The 18,335-nt window shown below is 37.5% G+C and overlaps 1 protein-coding gene across 5 annotated transcripts in view; it reads right to left on the reverse strand.

Annotated features, from left to right (window-relative positions):
* Window positions 1-18,083, reverse strand: part of C6H14orf39 (chromosome 6 C14orf39 homolog) — a 29,098-nt gene extending 11,015 nt beyond the window's left edge. The window contains exons 1-9 of one of the 5 annotated variants that reach the window (XM_068192128.1): window positions 17,950-18,083; window positions 14,379-14,435; window positions 13,990-14,046; window positions 10,984-11,110; window positions 7,295-7,384; window positions 3,676-3,923; window positions 3,230-3,272; window positions 2,687-2,807; window positions 1,491-1,585 (exon numbers count right to left, since the gene is read on the reverse strand). In XM_068192128.1, the coding sequence (XP_068048229.1) occupies window positions 1,491-1,585; window positions 2,687-2,807; window positions 3,230-3,272; window positions 3,676-3,923; window positions 7,295-7,384; window positions 10,984-11,110; window positions 13,990-14,046; window positions 14,379-14,427 (830 nt within the window). In that variant the 5' untranslated portion in view covers window positions 14,428-14,435; window positions 17,950-18,083. Of the gene's footprint in view, window positions 1-1,490; window positions 1,586-2,686; window positions 2,808-3,229; window positions 3,273-3,675; window positions 3,924-7,294; window positions 7,385-10,983; window positions 11,111-13,989; window positions 14,047-14,378; window positions 14,436-17,351; window positions 17,450-17,714; window positions 17,857-17,949 lie in introns of those variants that run through there. The other 4 variants (XM_068192127.1, XM_068192129.1, XM_068192126.1 and 1 more) reach the window with 4 other exon arrangements.
* Between the last annotated feature and the right edge of the window lie 252 nt (window positions 18,084-18,335).

The raw sequence follows: 18,335 nt of genomic DNA on the forward strand, positions 1-18,335 counted from the left end.
TACATTGCTTTGAGTCTGCAAATGTTTTATTTCCTATGGCTCATTTTCTTAATACACTGTTTTTGTTGGGGCTTTTTTTCCTAGAGGATTTTTTATGTTGTTTGTTTTTTTACAGCTTCATAATACACCCATTTTTAACACCAATAGTTACTTAGGCAGTCACATCCACATTTTCTAGTGAAGACTTTTTTTAATACACTAATGTCAGAAAATATATTAAGAAACCAATTTTATGCCATTTTCTACAAACCTTTATGTTGTGGAACATACACGACTTCAGGTGAAGGTACAAGTAGACTCCATTACAGGAAAATAAATGTAAAAATAAAAAAAATGCAGGTCTGGCAGTGCACCCTATGGATTCCTTACCACAAGGAGCCTCACTGAGAGATTCTTACACCTCCATACCCAGAGCATGGATCTCTGCCTCTTACAGCAGGTCTTTAACTGGTATTTTGTGTTCTGCAGACTGAACACACATGGGTTTCTTTGAAAATTCAAAGGGAGTGCTTTCCATCTTTTTTTTACCTTGCCTTGAAACTAGGGGGATTTCTTGCTTTCCCATATTTCTGTTCTTGCCAATTACAAAAATCTTACATGAAAAGGTAAAATGGGTGCAAAGGCTACACCACAAAGAAATTATCATCTGAGTGATTCATAGATCTGTAAGAAGATATTAAAGACCTAAAAGGTCCCAGTGAAAAGAATCTTAGGAATTACTGAAATGACTTTTTTTATAGATATGTTCCTCTAAATGCCTATATAAAGCTCTAAAAGTATTATTTTTCAAGCACACCATAATATAAAATCACTTAGACAAAGGCTTTCAGATATATTTTTGCTTTAAAATGGATTTTGGTCTAAAAGTGTCAGCTCAACATGAGATGTTTCAACATTCACAAGGACTCCAGATTAGTGCAAGATAGTCCTCATGGTGATTTTCAGTCATTGTAATTGAGCTCAAATTAAAGTGAGTCCCAGCTGTAAATGATCACTGACTAATTTACTAAGCCATTAATCCTGTCTATGAAACTTTCACTCATGCTTTTTTTTAAGAACTAAATTAAGAGTTAAATTTCTTAAGTAGTTCAGAGGTGAAGACAAGTGACATGTGGAACTCTGACTCCTTTTCCAAATATATATATTTAGTAGAGTTAATGTTATTTTATCTCTGACTGCACAGTCACAGTAGTTGCGTTCAAAATGACTCACACGGATCTCTCAGCAGCAGCTGAGGAGAAAATGCTTCTACAAAATATTTTTATAGCATGTGTCTGGATACGTTGAGCTTCCAAGAATCAAAAGTTGCCACTATCTTAACCCCCAGAAATATAAAACTTTTTAAATTACATAATTAAATCACGTGACCAGAATTAGAGAAGCTTGCCAGTCCTTATTTAACAACAATCTGTGTTTTGTAGCAGTCTTTGTGTAAATTCTAATGTAGTATTCTGGATAAAAGAAAGGGGAAAAATAATTTTGAAGTGTACCTTTCTTTAAATTTTTCTGGCTTCTTAAGACTTTTCTGATTTTTTCCTTCAATCTTTTCAGAATTATTTTGATCTTCTTTAGTCTCTTTGAAACTCTTAAAAGATAAAGAACAAATGGCATAAAAATTGACAAAACATGAAGTATTTTAGCTACATGCTGCAAAAGTTTTCTAAACCTGATGAATCAGTGCTCAGTAGTAGTTTTTGTAGCCAAGAGGTTCTGAAGAAATGAGAACAAGGTTAAAAAAAGGCAATATTTTTCATTGGATCAACTGTAACAACAGGAACAAACACAGAAGTTTTGGAGCATTGGTCTAAATGTCAGAACCTGCAGCTCTTTACATGGTCTTCTTCATAGCTGTAAACAAATTCACCACATCCCTTCTTCCTGTCTGTTTACACAGCACAAACCACATTGGGAACTTCAGTCTGGAACTAGGAGTGTCAAACAGGATCACAAAATAGAAACAGAAAAAACACCTGTGCAAAACGTGCTGCTATCAGCATGAGGCAGTAAACACAGTCCTTGATCATCTGCTCCAGGCAGATGGGTAAAAGCACCCAGATGCAACGTCATGAAAACTTACTAAACCTTTACAAGATCGGGCTACTCAGGCTGAGAAGAGACCTTTTACGGAAGAGTAGGTCCAAATTCTGTACTGACAAAATCCCTTTGATTATTTTGAAGATTCTCCCTTTGGAATCAGCACTTCTCCTAGTCAGTCAGCCAGTTTTATTGCTGGGTGTTACATACTCATACATGTATTTTGGTGAAAAAAAAATAAGGCAAGAAGGAATTTCCATTATTCTTATTGTAAAGCATACTTAGTTAAATACAAACCCTTAAAAACCGAGTAGGACCTGTGAAAGCTGCACACTCAAGCCCTGGGGCTCACTGAGGAGTGGCCCTGATCTATTTTCAAGTGTATTCTCCTGAGCTGACACCAAAGTCATCGTGACACGGTGCCTTAGCAGAATCTGCAGAAAGGAAGCTCTAAGAACCTTCACATTCTCGGACCCCTCTTCTCTAAGAAAACATATTGTGATGCTATAGAAATGTAATTATAAGCCTGGGATCATCCTGTTGGTCTGTGAGCTTGAAAATATGCCACTTTTTTTGATGTTTCAGAAAATGCAAAAGTGCTATGTATGACCACATATATAACACATATTTATATAAAATAATATGCAGTTACCTTTTTTAAGCAGTTGATTTTTGTTTGTAATTCTTCTGCTTCTTTTTCCAGTTTGATGGTTTCCTGTGCAGCAGCTTCAGCAAGCTGCAAGGTTTCCTGTGTTTTTTTCCTCATAGAGGCACTTCCATGTCATGGAATATATTTTACAACAATGTATTTTTTCAAGCAAGGGATGCAATCAGATCCCTGACCTCTCTATGCCATAACACAAATTCTAGAGGTGCAGGAAGCTCTGATAAATCTGCATTTCCTTGGCAAATCTTCAACTCTAACTTCTATTAAGCTTCTCCCAAATGAAGCAGTTTGATGGATATGTTATTAAATGAAATTTTGTATTCTTTCCCCAAAATACTTCCATAAATTCAAACTGAATAGTTGAATTTGACCTCCAGTTTTCTCACAGAGAAATGCCTATGCTGCCACTCTAAACATAAATATATATAAATATATAAGTAATTACCATATTTTCTAATAGAAAGTTGTGATAGGTAAATATAAAACTCCTTTTCTGACAGCTGAACAAACACTAGAAATTAAGGATACATGTGTACAGCCCAATCATTTATGGATGTAAGAGGAACAGCCTCTGCAAAAATAAAATTTATTTTCAGATCATTAACTAACAAATATTTTTTCTTTAAAAATACAAGATAAATGAATAGATCAGGAGCATTTATCTTGGCTTAGTATAGATAACAAAAATTGCAGGATAACAATAATGGCATTAAAAACAGCACTAAAAGTGATGAAAATTAAATTTATAATTTTGAGAGGCTCGATCTAAAGAAATCTTAGAACATTTTACCCCAAGAAGTTCAATGACAAAGCTCTCGCCATTACATTTAGGGGTCAGAGGAATCAATATCAGTATGTATAATCTAAATTCTTATTTGCTACAGATTTTTTTTTCTAAAAAGGTTGTGACAAAGAGAATATATTTTATTAGCTTAAAGGGAACATCAGAAAATTGGAGGTTTTCTGTATGGCACCTTTGATGTGCAGTGCACTGCCAAAAGGTTTTCTTGCAAAAGCATTGACAATAGCAGTACCCAGAATATCCAAGCAAGCGTCTTCTTTCCATTTGTATTTTTCAAGGCGTTTCAAAACTCTCTTTTGAATTTCTTCAACTTCTTCCTTTTTTTGGTAATACTTCTGGGCAAGAGCAGTTTCTATATATTTTTTGCGGTGTTCCTCCAAAGTCATTCTACACTGGGTTATGGAATCCTCATATATTTTCCTATAAAAATACATGTAATTTAATTTTTTTTCACAGGAAACCATTGTTTATAAGGAAAACAAACCTATAAATTCGTGGCATCAGCTCAGTCAATTCGCTGCTGTCATAGGAAGAAAAGTCAGATTATATTTAATATGGCACCATTTGGCCTTATATTTTTATTTTCCAGATATATTCAAGGAAGACTATGCTGTATGTAACAAAGAATAGTCATGATGTAAAAACCAGCCAAACCTCCCTGTTCTGAAGGGAATGTAGACCATACCATATTCAAAGGCAGCCTGGCAGATGACAAATGGGTTTTTGCCTGTGCAATTATCATGAAACTCAGTGCAGGCTGAGCTGGTGCATGTTGGCACAACTCCATCAGTTTCAGTGGAGCTGGATCAAAGTTACAGTTGAAGAGAGTTTGGCCAAACCTCCCATATTTAGAGCAGCCTGGTGCACCACTGGACTAACTGCCTCCAAGGAGATGCTGAGTAATCTCTCTGTCTCACTCAGGGAAGCCTTAAACACACACATCAGTCACACTGAAACAACAGGACTATTCATACTTAAGGTTAAGCAAACATTTAAATATTTAAGTGGCAAAGAGCCAGAATGCTCAGCTTCTTGTGGGGCTGCCCTGTAAATTAATGTTACACTAAATGTAACTTCACTGACATCATGTGAGCACATAGCTATGAATTACTGGAGTAGGTAACATCAATTAATGCAGGGAAAGCTTATGTGAATAATGGAGAGGTGAATTTTTATAAATTAAGTTATTAGTACACCTAAGGATTAGCAAGAAATTCCTTTATGGGAAAAACTATGGTGCATAAAAGCAATTAAAGCCAGAAATCCAATTCTTAACCTGCCCCTACATTAAGGAACAGCTCTCACCACTTACAAAGCACATGGGACTTCCCTTTAAGGAACACATTTTATCTCAAATTGCTGTTTATCATTTAACTGCAGCATGACTGAAAGGCTGCATTTGAGAGTCCTGGCTGCCCACTGGCTGTGCCAGGCAATGGGAGAGTGGAAAAACTTATGTCTATATCCAATACTAGAATCTTCTGCTCTTACAAAAGGAAAACAAATTCACAAGGCAAAACACAGTCAGATTCTAATTTTCAAATCAAACTACACTCCAGGCAAGAGTTCCTGTTAAACTGTCTGTTAAAATTTAGGGGAGAGAAGTTGTAGGTCAACACTGTGAATTGATATTTCCCAAACTTCACATAGAAAATGACATTAATCTATGTGCTTTTCTACTCAGGTTGTCTCAGGAATCTAAGTTTTTTTATTTACTTAATATTTCTGTATACTGTACAAAATTTTTCAGGTATGAAATATGAAAAATATTCAGTTCTATTTAATTAAATAGATGTTGCAGCAATAATCAATCAAAAATGTTTGCTAAAAAACCTTAAAATGCATTACAAAATAAATAATAAATATAAATAAGTAAAATAATTTGTTGTAACAGGTACATTTCAAGCTTGTGAATATAATCCTAAAACTTTACATTCTTTTCCCAAAATCTATTTTTCACAGATAATATTTGTGGCCGTATATAGTATAGTAGTCTTGAGTAATCATGACTATTTTTAATATTTTCTCCAAGTGCTTTACATCCTGCAGTTCATGCAGATAACGCAGACTATTTAGAATTCACCACTGTTCACATTAAGCAGAAGAAGTTTTAATGTAATTACAACAGGAAAAGGGCAGCACTCACAACCCCCTGAACATTACATGGATAGCAATTTATTACTTTTTCCTTCTTCATATCACTTATTTTCAGGATTAGCTTCTAGTTCATAAATGCATTTTTATACGTTCTTGAAACCAATAACAACAAAAAATGTGGAACATTTTATAACCCTCCATTATAAGTGCCTAATTAAACATGAACTGATCTGCCCATCTTTAAAACATATCTTTCCATCTAAAGCAGCATGTCCTCAGTGCCCCCAAATGACAGACTAAAAAGAACATTCAACTCATAAAGTTCTAAAGACACTTATTTTTCTTCCTAATTTAAATATCTAGAATTTACTGAATGCATATCTTGCTGACTTGAACATATCATCAAATGCTTTGGTGCAGAGAGACTATATTTGGGGCATAGTTTTGAAAAATGCATGAATTAAATTTATTTTGTGATTTGTACTCATGATGTCTTACAATTAAGCTCAGAAAAACAGATCAAACACTTTCATATTGGAACTGAAACTAGTTATCTAAAGAAGCAATTTAAAAGTAATGCTTCTTTGGCTTGTCAGCTCAAATTAGTGAAAGCCAAAAAGGCTTAATCATATACTCATAGAAAGCCAATTTAGCTTTATTTTTCACCAAATTTAGAGCTCTGAACAGGAAGAAGAAAGATAAGCTACTAAGTGAGTTAATTAAAAGCTCTCAGGCATGCTGTTTCTGCTGTCTTGGACAACTGGCAAAAAGAATGATTACAAAAAATTCAAAGCCAATGTTTTAAATTACCTACATTTACAACTCTTAACCGGTATTTCGGTATCTGGAGGGGTCTGCCATGACTTCTGCACCACAGGGCCAGCAGCCTCCAGACCCTCACAGGCAGAGCAGAGCAGGTGAGCAGCCTCCCTAAACTGGAGATCAGTTTTACTTTGTTCAGTAGAACTTTGAGGGTTACCTTGGCACAGCACATTTGGAACATTTCTGTGAGAATCTTCAGGGTCTGTTCTTTATTTCATTGACTGTAGGCAGCTACATTGAACAATTAATCATTTCTTTTAAATGCCAAGTCTAACTAATGAAGATGAAAGATCTGAGATGCCACTCACTGAACAGAATTGAATTTGCAATTAATGCTGACTAGAAGCTTGCCCACAATTAGTCTTAAAATGATTTTAGACCGGGCTTTCCTGAGCCACTTATTCATTTTCAGGACCTAAGACTGAATTTGCATGCTTTGTGGTTATTTTGAAGAATATATACAACAGTATACAAAAACTTGATTTGTATATTCTGATAATGCTATGCAATTTATATTCAAAAATAAGGAAAAGCATTAAATTATCTGAATGCTTCTAACTGTTACCCGAAAACATTAATTGTTTTTATTTATTAGGCTTTTCTTGAAACAGTAGGCAATTGTATGACGTTCTGAAAAATTGTAGTAGGCATTTGGGAAGCAACTGAGTTTCAAGAATTCATATTTTATCATACAAAATAACATATGATCTCATAGCAATATAAACAAAAAATTCTTTCAATTATTCAGTCTCTTATAAGTGACTATAATCTGAAAAGTTTGCAACAATTTTTTCCTGCAGACAGCACTAGTTTTGCTGATCAGTTTAGTCAGTACTACTGCTGGAAACCTCATCTCATGTGATCATAGATACCTCTCACTTTCTGTAGCTTCCTCTAAAGCTTGAATTTCATTTTTCAAATATTCTCCATGCTCTTTAAGAATTGCATAGGTGGGCTTCCAGCTGTGGACAAAGTAAACAAAAAACAACAGCATATTAGTGGTATTTCTTAGTAAAAAAAAAATCTAGAAAAGAAAGCACCTAGTTACCTTAGCTAGCTTACAAATGATTTATTAATTTTTTGGAAGTTAAATATAAACGGGTTCAGTACAGAAATCTTTTGCAGGCATACATTTATTCTGTTAATATTTTAAACCTGCAAATTCAAGGAAAAAATATTTTAAATTAAGAAACATTACAAAGCACTTTTTAAGAAATTAATGGAATGAACTTCACAAATTTTTTGAGCTAATGCTAAATAATGAGGCATCTAAATCCACATTTTAGGTCCTCAACACATCACTATCAATAAATCCTTTGGATATGTTGAATCTTCTTGTTGGAGACACCCACAACTTCATTGTCACCAGTATCACCAGCACCCATCTCACACCTAAATGCAAGCAGCAGTTACAAACTCAGAACTTCCTCCATTTGCTAAGCAAGTCCTGCTCAGAAGGCATCAAAGTGACCTTCCTGCAGCAGGATGCTGTAGATGGCGTTAAGAGCAGAGCAGCTTCACAGAACACTTAGGACTATTGAAAGAGCACGACCTTCTCACCATCCAGGCATTAGAGATACCTCTGCCTTGGATATGGTGATTCCAGAAAAATAGGCAGGTAGACTTTGTAATTCAAGTGAAAGTCACATGTGATCTCTAGGAGAAGCATATTAAAAAGTTTTTGAAAAGAAAGAATCCTGTCTGGAAAAAAAAAAGGTATAAGAAGCATGAACCATCCAGGACTCCTGGCACAAATTGTTGGACACCACTGGTGATTAAAGTGGAACTACAAAATGTTGCTTCGCCATATCTCCTGCAAATTCAGCAGAAAGCTGAATTTCAAAAGGGTCAGATTTTTTCAAAAGCAGAATCCAACATACTTAGATAAAAAAGTGCTTGCACACCAAACACTGTTATGTTCTTTTACTCAGAAAACTCCATTACTTTATTCAAAGAAAAAAAAAAAAAAAAAAAACTGAGATGTAAAATTCATAGAGATTGTATTAATCAGAGCACAAGCCATGTTGTGAGTTACTTTTTTTGTTCACATCTATTCTGTGGACGTGGAAAAAACATCTGATACAAGAACAGTGGTTTGTGAACACAACCAGGTATGCAAGATTCAAGCAGCTCATTTACTTGCTTTCAAAATGCATCACTGTCTCATGGATGTCCTTGGTAGCCATCACATTTATTTGTCCTTTTCATCAGCCAGGGAATAGAAAAGATCTTTAACCACACTACTCTGAAAGCAATAAAATTATCTTGCAGTCTGTCTTGGGACAAGACAACAATTTCTTTTCCTAACTAACAACATTCTGAGTTCATGTGGCTTTTTTAAAATTATCTTCTATTTCCATTAAATCCCACCATCCTTGCATCAAAATTTAAAAATTTTAAGAGAAACAATAAAATTGGAATAGGTTCCATCAGCAGCATTTCACCCTTCCTTACTGCTCTGGGATCAACATTTCTAGTTTGAATCCTTCAAGAAACTAAATATTAGCAAAACATCATCATTTGTCTAAAAATATGTTTCATTTGGGTCAGTTTCTGTCTTCAGGTCTTTTTTACATAGGCCAATATGGATTTCTTCAGAAAATACAGTGTTATCCCAATACATCTATCCCATACATCATATTTTCTCTAGACTTGCTGAATATAAGAATCTTGTATTTTGTTCAAAGTCTTCAAATCTGCTTCAATATACTCAATATATAATGTCTTGTAACCCAGACAAAACGTTGTTTCTCTGAGAGCTCTATAGAGCTCTATCACTGGCAATTAGTCAGCTGTGAGGTTGATTGTGACTCCAAAACAGTATCTGAATTTACAAAACCAACATTAGAATCATGTCCAGTATAGATGGAGTGTCAACTAGAATAAATTTTAGAAGTTTGGGGTGATTCTACAGTGTAAGTGCTCTAATTGTCTGATCTTATAGCCAGGGCTTGTTTATTGCAGTTTTCAGTCTGTCGTTAAATGACATTTCCAATAATTTAAGACACAAAGTCTCTACTCTTCGGCAAGCATTGTCCTTCTATGAATACATGTATTCATTAATGAGTCACTTCTCATTTTCAGGCTCTTTACACTAATGCCATTAATTATTCTTTGTAGGACTTGAGCCAAAACCCATTGAATTCAATGATTAAAATTTAGATCAGATCCTTAGTTCTACCCTTAATTTTTTACTCCTTCATTTGCATCACTTAACAGTTTGTCATTTGCAAACAGATTTGCAGTTTCAAAAAGATATCAAAGGAAACAGTGTGGATAGTTTCATAAACTTGTGTAAGTGTTCATTTTACACTGGAGGCAAGAACTTAATGTAATGGGAAAATAGAATTTTTTTACCAAGGTCAGATCTTTCCCCAGCTCATTTAATGGTAAAGCTACAAATCAGTATTGAATGGCAATTCATTCAAATAAGCCAGCCACTACACCCACTTTATTCACTAATGATTCCATTCTTTCTTTTTCTTTCTGAGAGTTTAAAATAAAGCTAGAAAGGACCCCAATGCCATCTTTACTTCCCTCTTTATTCTCAGAAACACCCACATTCTCCATTCACATTGTAAAAAAAATTTCAAATCTATGTCATAGATATTTTTATTGAAGTACTTACTTTTAGATACAGAATTGTAAGAAATCAAAACAGATTTTGCCAACAAATCCTCACTCCAGCTTCTGAGGAACTAGTCAGATTGTGGAGAAATGGAAAACTCTGGTGGATTTTGTCACCTGGGACAAGCTCTCTGTATTGTCAAATATAGATCTGCCTTTTCAGCTACCCTTGCAAACACCTGAGGTTTCAATTTTTAAAAAATACATGTCAGGAAGATAAAACTCCTTGTAGCTAAATTACGTCTTGGAAAGCTTCTAATTACTACGATCCAAAAGCAATCAACATTTTAAACTTGAACTAATTATCTGATACAAACATTTATGTAAGGAAAACTGTGAATGGCAGCCCATTGCATTCATTGAAAAGATTGTGCCCAGAAGACAATTTTGCAGTCTGGAGCAAAACTGATACTGGAATTTGCCAGCAGAAACACACATGTGTATGGAGAGGCAGTTATGGCACATCTTGTGTAAAAATAAGTGTAGAACAAAAAGTAACTTGAAACATGTTGTGAAGAAAGAATAGAAACATTCAATTTTAGGAAGTCTTTTTTAACAGCATTCTTAATATTGGTCAAATTGGACAAAACTCAGATGCATCCAAGTGTAGAAAAATTAGGCTTCTATTACCTTACTACAAGAATACTTTAGCGTAGTGCAAAGAGAGTACCTGTGATCTTCTGAAAACTGGGGATTTTAATAAAAACCAACGCAAAACTAAATGTAGTCTGCTTTTCTAGAATTCTTCTCCAGCAGATGGGTAATACTGTAATTTTTATACCTAAAGATTTGCAGTTTAAAAAAAAAAGAGAATACTAAAGTTTTCTTTAACATCACTGCTGTCAGAACACACCCACACATATTTTTCCCTTCCTTCCTCACTGACTTCCTTAATGCCAGCCACAGCCCAGAGTTCAGGCTCTTTCATACTCACGCATCACAGTGCTTCTTGCTGCTCTCATTCTGCTTTTGCAAATCAGCAAGTGCCTCATTGCCTTTTTTTATATTTTCCTCCAAGCAAGCAATTTGATTCTTCTTTTCTGTGATTTTTGCAGTGTACACTGAAATTAAAAAGTAAATTTTAAAGTATATTAATGCATTTTTAACAAATCCATGAAATAAAAAGTCTACATTTAGAATGATGAAAAATTCCTTCCAAAAAACTTAATCTCCATAATGCCAGGTGAGTGGACAGCCTGCAGTTAAGCAAGGTAACAACAAAGGGAGTCAAAACATAGGGATTTTTCAGCTGTGTGGTGAGTACATTAATTATCATCTCATAATGTGAGACTGCCATGATTTGTGCTGTTTCTGAATCCCAGTCTGTATAGAACTGAAGTAATTGTTAGTGGTATTCCCCATTCAGTGTTCCCACTGAAACACCCCTCACTCTCTAGACAGAACCAGGACCTTCTTCCAAACATTTGTATTCTTTTGCAGAAGCCCAGAATGTCAAATATTCTGAGTGGGAAAGCTGACTACAATAAAGGAAAAATAAAAAACATCACAAAAGGCATATAAGCAATCAGTGGAAAAGAGAAAGAGAAAAATTAAAATAAAAAGGAATTTTACTCAATGTAGGAATGTGTAATGTATGATAAATTGGTATAGGACACAGGTTAATTAATTAAAAAGTGCATTATAATGACAGGTTCTCAAGGACTATGATATTTGTGGAGATTCTTAAGGCAAACTATTAATTCAGCCTCTTCTGACAGCAGACAGCTGATAACACTTTCTGAATGAGTGGTTAGAGGAGAATCCATGTTGTTGAACATGATCAGCACTCTCTTCACAAGTAAAAGCTGTGAGAGCTATCATGCATGCTCACCTTGCAATCCAATAGGCACAACTTGGTGAATGCTTTTTCTCTGCATTTTTTATTCTTTTCTCTATGCAAGATTTCAGATTTATCAGTGCTGAATCATCCCTTGCTGTCACTGCTGCCCTGAAGCACTAAATGCCAGAGTAGGTGGCCCTACACAGAAGTCAATCACATCCTGCCCTTTCCTCATCTACTACATAAGGAAGAGCATCTTAGTGATGCAAGATGGGTCTTGAGTTGTTGGAATTACTGCTCTGGAGCTTCAGTTCATCCTAAAGTTTGGCTCTGGTTTTGCACTACTTGCTACATATTAATATTCAACAGCATCTGTAACATCTGCATTTATAGCAGAAAATAAATCACTTCTCACAGAGAAATGTCAGTCAGTGAAAAGCAAAAATTTCTCAGTGTAATTTAATATCTTGGGTTATCTTCAGTCTCAATATTTTCAATATCTAAAGTCAGGAACTTGCCTTTACTTAGCATAAATCATAAATATTGGACAACTGACATGGCTTCATTTCAGTAAATAAACAGCTGAGTATGGCAGAACCCTGTAGCCGACTTTTTGAGATTTACCAAAATGTAACATAACATTTTTAACAAAATATACATTTCACATTTAGTACTTTTTACAGACAAGCACTTCTGTGAGCTGTTCAACTCACCCTGTGAGATCCATCTCACCCGATGTTAGTAGTGCAGGGACCTTCTTCAGAACAGCACACCCATGGCTGCAGCTACACTCAGCTGAGACAAGCTGACACTTTTAAAGTTTACTTTATCTAACCCACTTCAAACTGTTTCTTCAGGATAAGGTAAATCACACCCTAAAAGTGCCTGTTTCCCTCCACTGGTAAGAAAGGGACTGTGGCTAAATAGCCTGATGAATCTCACACCAAAAGTCCAAGGCTGAATGCTACAGCTGTTCATCTGCCAAGAAATACTCACACAGAGACAAAATTATATCAGTGTTACTATTTTTGCTATGTTTTTGGAAGACTTAACCCAAACTGCTAAAAGCCTGAGTGTTGGCTGTGTGTTTACACATATTTAGGTATCACTGAACACAAAAGCAGCTATGCCATGTTACTACACAGCCTTCGGATTTTCCCTAAGAGCATTTACCCTAAGCCTGCATAAATGTTAAGAAAAGCTTTATCTCTAAGGTTCATTTGTGTGACTGGAGAGTTAAACCAGAATCCAAGGTGTGCAGGACTTAGTGTTACAGATGTTTTCATGTTTAAGGTGTTTCAATTTAATTGTGATAGTCTTAATGAATAAGTACTTGGACATATCAGTGAAGATTATTAGAAATGTTAAAATAAAAAAAAAAAACACCAATTCGACCAGAATTTTCTCTTCTGCATTTTTTTTATGGAGGTTATGTGCTTGAATATCTACCTATGAAATACCAGAGGTGAGCACAATGTTCTCAGATTGTTTGTGGTAGAGAAACTATTCTTCAGACATGAAGTGATTCCACATAGTTGCATCGTTAAAAAAAATCAGTCCAGACATAAGTCCATAGTATTGTGTTGTCTGTAAGCCCTGGGAGAGAGCAAATTTGATGCAGAGCAAGACTTTCTCTTTGGGTTTACTGTTTTGAGTTTCAAATAAAGTAACCAGCTGCTTTATTGCAAAAAAAGAAGAACAAGGCTTGAGTACGTAGTAGCAACTGAGAGAACTTTCATTATTTTAAGAAAACAGAAAGAGAGAAGATGCAGTGAGGCAGAGGTCCAAATCTGGAAAGAACAAAAAACATGAAGAAAGAAAGGGAGGCAAGTGGCAGATGTATTGAGCAAGCACAGCTGAATCAAAGGGCTGCCAGTGACTGTGAGGAGCTGCCGAGTCAGAGCAGGAAATGGCGCAGCATGAAACTGGCTGTCCACGAGGCAGCTGAGCAGCCTCAGCTAAAAGTCGAGCAAAAGCAAAGTCTGCTGGGGAGAATGAGCAAGCATTGATGGCTAAAGATGAGGCAGGGTGAGAGCAGGACACGGGACAGCTTCCATTGTTTATCCTGCTTCCGCCCCCGAGACACAGAGCATGTCCCAGGGTTGATGAAACAAAATCAGTGTTCAGCATCCAGTAAAATGATAATTTAACACTACTCACAATTTATCTGGTGATCCACATGTTCCTTAGCACTGCGATTTTTTTCTATCTGGGAAGCTTAAGAAGAAAATTAACCCTTCATTATATACACATATATGAGTGGAGCTGTGAAACAAACATATGCTGTGTAGCATTAATTGCACAAACTCTGATCAACAACTATTTTAGCAAAATATCTAAATAGAAATTTTACTATTAAATAGCTGTCAGGACTCCTCTCCACAACCTCCCAGCTAACATTATGTAGGCAAAGAACAAAAGCTTAATATTATACATTTATTATTATATTATTATTATATATTTATTTATAACTGTTTAAAAGCAGAAAATATCACTGTATGTAGTGCATAAGTAATTGTTAATAAAAAATGTATGATATAATGACCTACCAAGCTTGACCAGAATTTTGTCCAAGTTGATCGAAACCTTGTCACTCATTGCTTAAACTTCAAAAGAAAAATGCAATTCAAGGATTTACACAGTCAAAAGCCTTGTTGATACAATAAACAAGTCAAAATTGCAAGACAATACCACCCATTTTAACATAAAAGGGAGAAAAGTAGTTTTAAGTGCATTTGAATTACTATCTAGTGGAACTAAATTTCTCACTAATGGTGGTAAGGGACTTGTAAGAGTCTAAACCACAGTTAGGGAAAAAGGGCATTTATAATTTAGGTAAAGCTTTGCTCCCGGAGCAGTTCTGTTTGAGAGGCTTAATGTTCTCAGAAGGCAATGAAGAATGCAAGGAGAGATGTTGGTGTACAAAATGTGTAGCCTGTACTCCAGCTGGTTATTAAGCCTATGGTCTGCAGTGCTGCTGATGGAAAAGCTCCTTCAGCATCCTTCACACTCCTCCTGTACAACCACCAAGTCCATTTAAATGAAAGGTGCGGGAATGCTAAGTGTGATTAAAGAGAATTCTCACTAAATGGAAAACGGATTGTTATAAATCCTTTCTTCTGTTTGTACCGTGCTGCTATGTGCAGAAATTCAGTTTTTAGAGCTGGGGGAGGATGGCGGTCTCTAAAAGGGATGTAAACACCGTTCGTCAGGACGCTCTGGACACAGCTCGTTAGCTCAGGTGCATTAACAGGGAGCGAAGTTGGCCGGGCTTTAACTGTCCCACAGTGGCTTCCTCATCACACCCCGAGAGCAGCAAAGCCACGACAAACTGGTGCTGAGGATGAGATCCTAATCCAGGATAAAGTGGCATAGAAAACGACTGCAGAATTTAACTAAAGTGGCATTGGGGCTCCATCCTGCAGCACTGAGGCTGTGGGAGCGGGAGGGGGCGGAGGCAGCGTTTAAAAACGCTGGGTGTTCGACAGAAATCAATTTGTCTCATAGTTAAGGGAGGATCAGAACACCTAATCCAAATGTCTGGATTAGCACAGGCTGCGATAAAAACTCCGACAAAGAGATGATAGTTTTACCAAATGTATTTAAAAGGTTGAAATCCTAGTTCCTAGTGCCTGAAAACACTTAAGGTAGCAAATACAAAAATCTTCTGAAAATACTAAGAAAAATACTAGGAAATACTACCTCAAGCCACAGATCAAGGCAGAATATTTTTGCTTTCACACCATATAAAAAAATCCAAAATAATTCCTTATTATAAAAAAAAAATAATAATTTGGAGCATGTATTTAAAAGGTGTTCTCAAGAAACAATTTCATAGTGTTTATTAGCTGGTTTTCTGCCATAAAAACTGTAAGATATTGGGGCAAAGAAATTTTACGTACTGTTTTATAAACTGCAACACAAAGTTCATCAACAGAGTAGACTGTATAGCTGTATATTACGAAGACTGTTGTATTATCACAAAAATTACAAATAATTTTACCTTTTGAATATTTTTGTCGAAGAGTATTAATGTTTTTGTAGAAAGAACTAAAGTGTTTGTTTTCTTTTACCGTAGTTTTACAATAAAATTTATGAAAAGGGTAAAATTGCAGAAAACAATGCTTCTGAAAGCAAGCATATGTAAAATATATATTATTCTGGTGTTGTTAAAATGAAGTAGTGTAACTGCAAACGTCAAATGCTATTCTGTGCTGTGAATTATGAGGATACAGGTGTCACTAGCAGAAAACGCTGAGTAATTCAATGGCACGGGTAATACAGACGGGGATTGCAGACTTTAAAACAGTAGGAAACACCAGCCTGCAACAATCTTTTGACATCTGATGTCTTCCAGGATATGACTGTAGCAAAGACTGATTCTTGGACATACTGCAGAAAACTAGCATCAAACCATCAGCCAACTCAGGATGTTGGCTAATTCAGAGGAAATTCTCCTCTGTGGCTGATATTTTTGTTAAAGATAGATATGTAATACACGCGACCGGGTAAACCAGCTTCAGACTGCATCTGTTCTTTCTAATGGGGCTATTCAGAATGCTGCCGGGAGAAAAGTATTTTTTATGCATTTTTGCACGACATTAATGTAACTACACGGAGTTCAATCGCGGCAATAAAGTGTCATATATTAGAAGATTGTATTGGGTGCAGAACCCCCAAGCAAACTGCCTGATGTGGTCTCAAGCTATTATGGCACTAACATTAATAATGCCTCTTCTCAGTAACTCATCTGGCAACAGCCAGGTTCTTCATTAAACGGTGGAAAATACCCATAACCTGTTGGGTAAATATCTTCCTTAAAATCCACATTTCGGCTCTACCAGTTGTAGGCTGTGAAAGAGTATTAACTCCAGTTGGCTCTATATGAATAATTTTCATTTTAGGGAGACTCTTTTGAGAGCAAACCTGTTCTTCTCCCCTGCTATTCATTCCTGTTTATGACTGCAAAGGGATTGGTTGTTTGAATCTTCTTGAAATTTAGAAAAGCTTACATTTCGTGAGGTTTTTATCTCTGTTGATAAAATAAAATAAAATGTGCCTCTCATCGTGTTTTTTATGCTCCTCTGTCCTTCTTTTACCACACTGTTTTAGGAAATCCTGGGGAAGACTCGAAGCCCGTGAGGAGACCTGAACCAAGAACCCATTGGATTGACACAATTTACTTAGTCCGGCACATACCAAACAAAAGGCTTTTACTGCAGATGATTCCCTAAAGTCTTGGGATTTAAAAAAAATTAAAACTATTTTCGTCAAAAGAGAAAAAATTGGTGGGAAACCCCCATCCTGTGGGACACCACAGGGGCTGCGGAGGAGCGCCACAAAATGGCGGCGTGAGAACCGGGGCCCGACTCCCTCAGGGCGTAGAGCGGGCCCGGGGCGCTCAGGGGACCCTCTGCCTTTGGGGGGCCATCAGCACGGCGAAAGCGACCGGAACGCGGCAGCTCCGCATCGTCCCGGGCGCTGCCAGCAGGGAAAGGGCGAGGAGCCGTCCAGAGACTCACCCAAGGACGAAGGGGCCAAAGCCCCCCTCACCGCCGAACGCTGCCCCCCAGCGCCGGCCACACCCCGCGGGGCAGCCCCGCGTCCCGGGGCACCTCAGCCCCGCCGAAAGGTGCGGAGCGGGCGGCAGGTGCCACCTGCCCTCCGCGCTCCGTGCCGGGGGCGCTGGGAGCCGGGCAAGCCCGGAGCAGCTTCAGCGCTCGGGAGAAGGGGCTGAGCCCGTTCACTCAGCGCAGCGCCGGCAGGGCGGGTTTATCGCCAGCGGCCGCGGCGCTCCGCTCCCCCAGGGACACATCGGCGGGGCGCCTGTGGCCCCTAAACCACCCGTTTGCCTGAACAGTAGGACTTAGGAGGGAAAGACCAACATTTCTGAGGGCTTCGGGCGAAAAGCGATGAGGATGCTCCATCTACCGGGGGCAGCGCGCAGGTGGGCGGTGGCCGGGCGGGGAGAGGAGGCAGCGCCGCTAGAACGGGACATCGCCTGGAAGCCTCCCGGGGGTCAATTACACACATACACGCGTCGGGATGTGGCACAAAAACAAGGAGCTGCAGTGTGTAATGTGCTTTATCCAACCCTCCAGTCCCACTCGTGTTGCTGACCCAGCTGGTGGAAATCAGCCTAAATCCTCCTTCCCTCAATCCCTCACGGGCCCGGCCCTCAGATAGTTTAAAAAGGCATTAAAGCATCTCCCCTCTCATCCCGGAGCGGTGCTTCACACTAAGGATGCTGTGGAATGCTGCCGCTTTCCTCAACACAAGTTGTGCTCACAAAATTGGGCGCGTTTATTTGTTTATGGAAGTGCAGCATTACAAGGCACAGCCCGGGCGTGCAAGAATCTAGAACATGATGCTTCCCTCCACACTTGGTTGGCTTTTACTCCCAATTGAGATTACTGAGGCAGAGGATGGATTTAAGATTAACAATAAGCAAAGGAAAATAAATTTGGGGGTAGGGTACAACCTGGAGGGGGAAAAAACCCATCAGC

Source organism: Anomalospiza imberbis, chromosome 6 (assembly GCF_031753505.1).
Source record: "Anomalospiza imberbis isolate Cuckoo-Finch-1a 21T00152 chromosome 6, ASM3175350v1, whole genome shotgun sequence".
Classification (NCBI taxonomy): Eukaryota; Metazoa; Chordata; class Aves; order Passeriformes; family Viduidae; genus Anomalospiza; species Anomalospiza imberbis.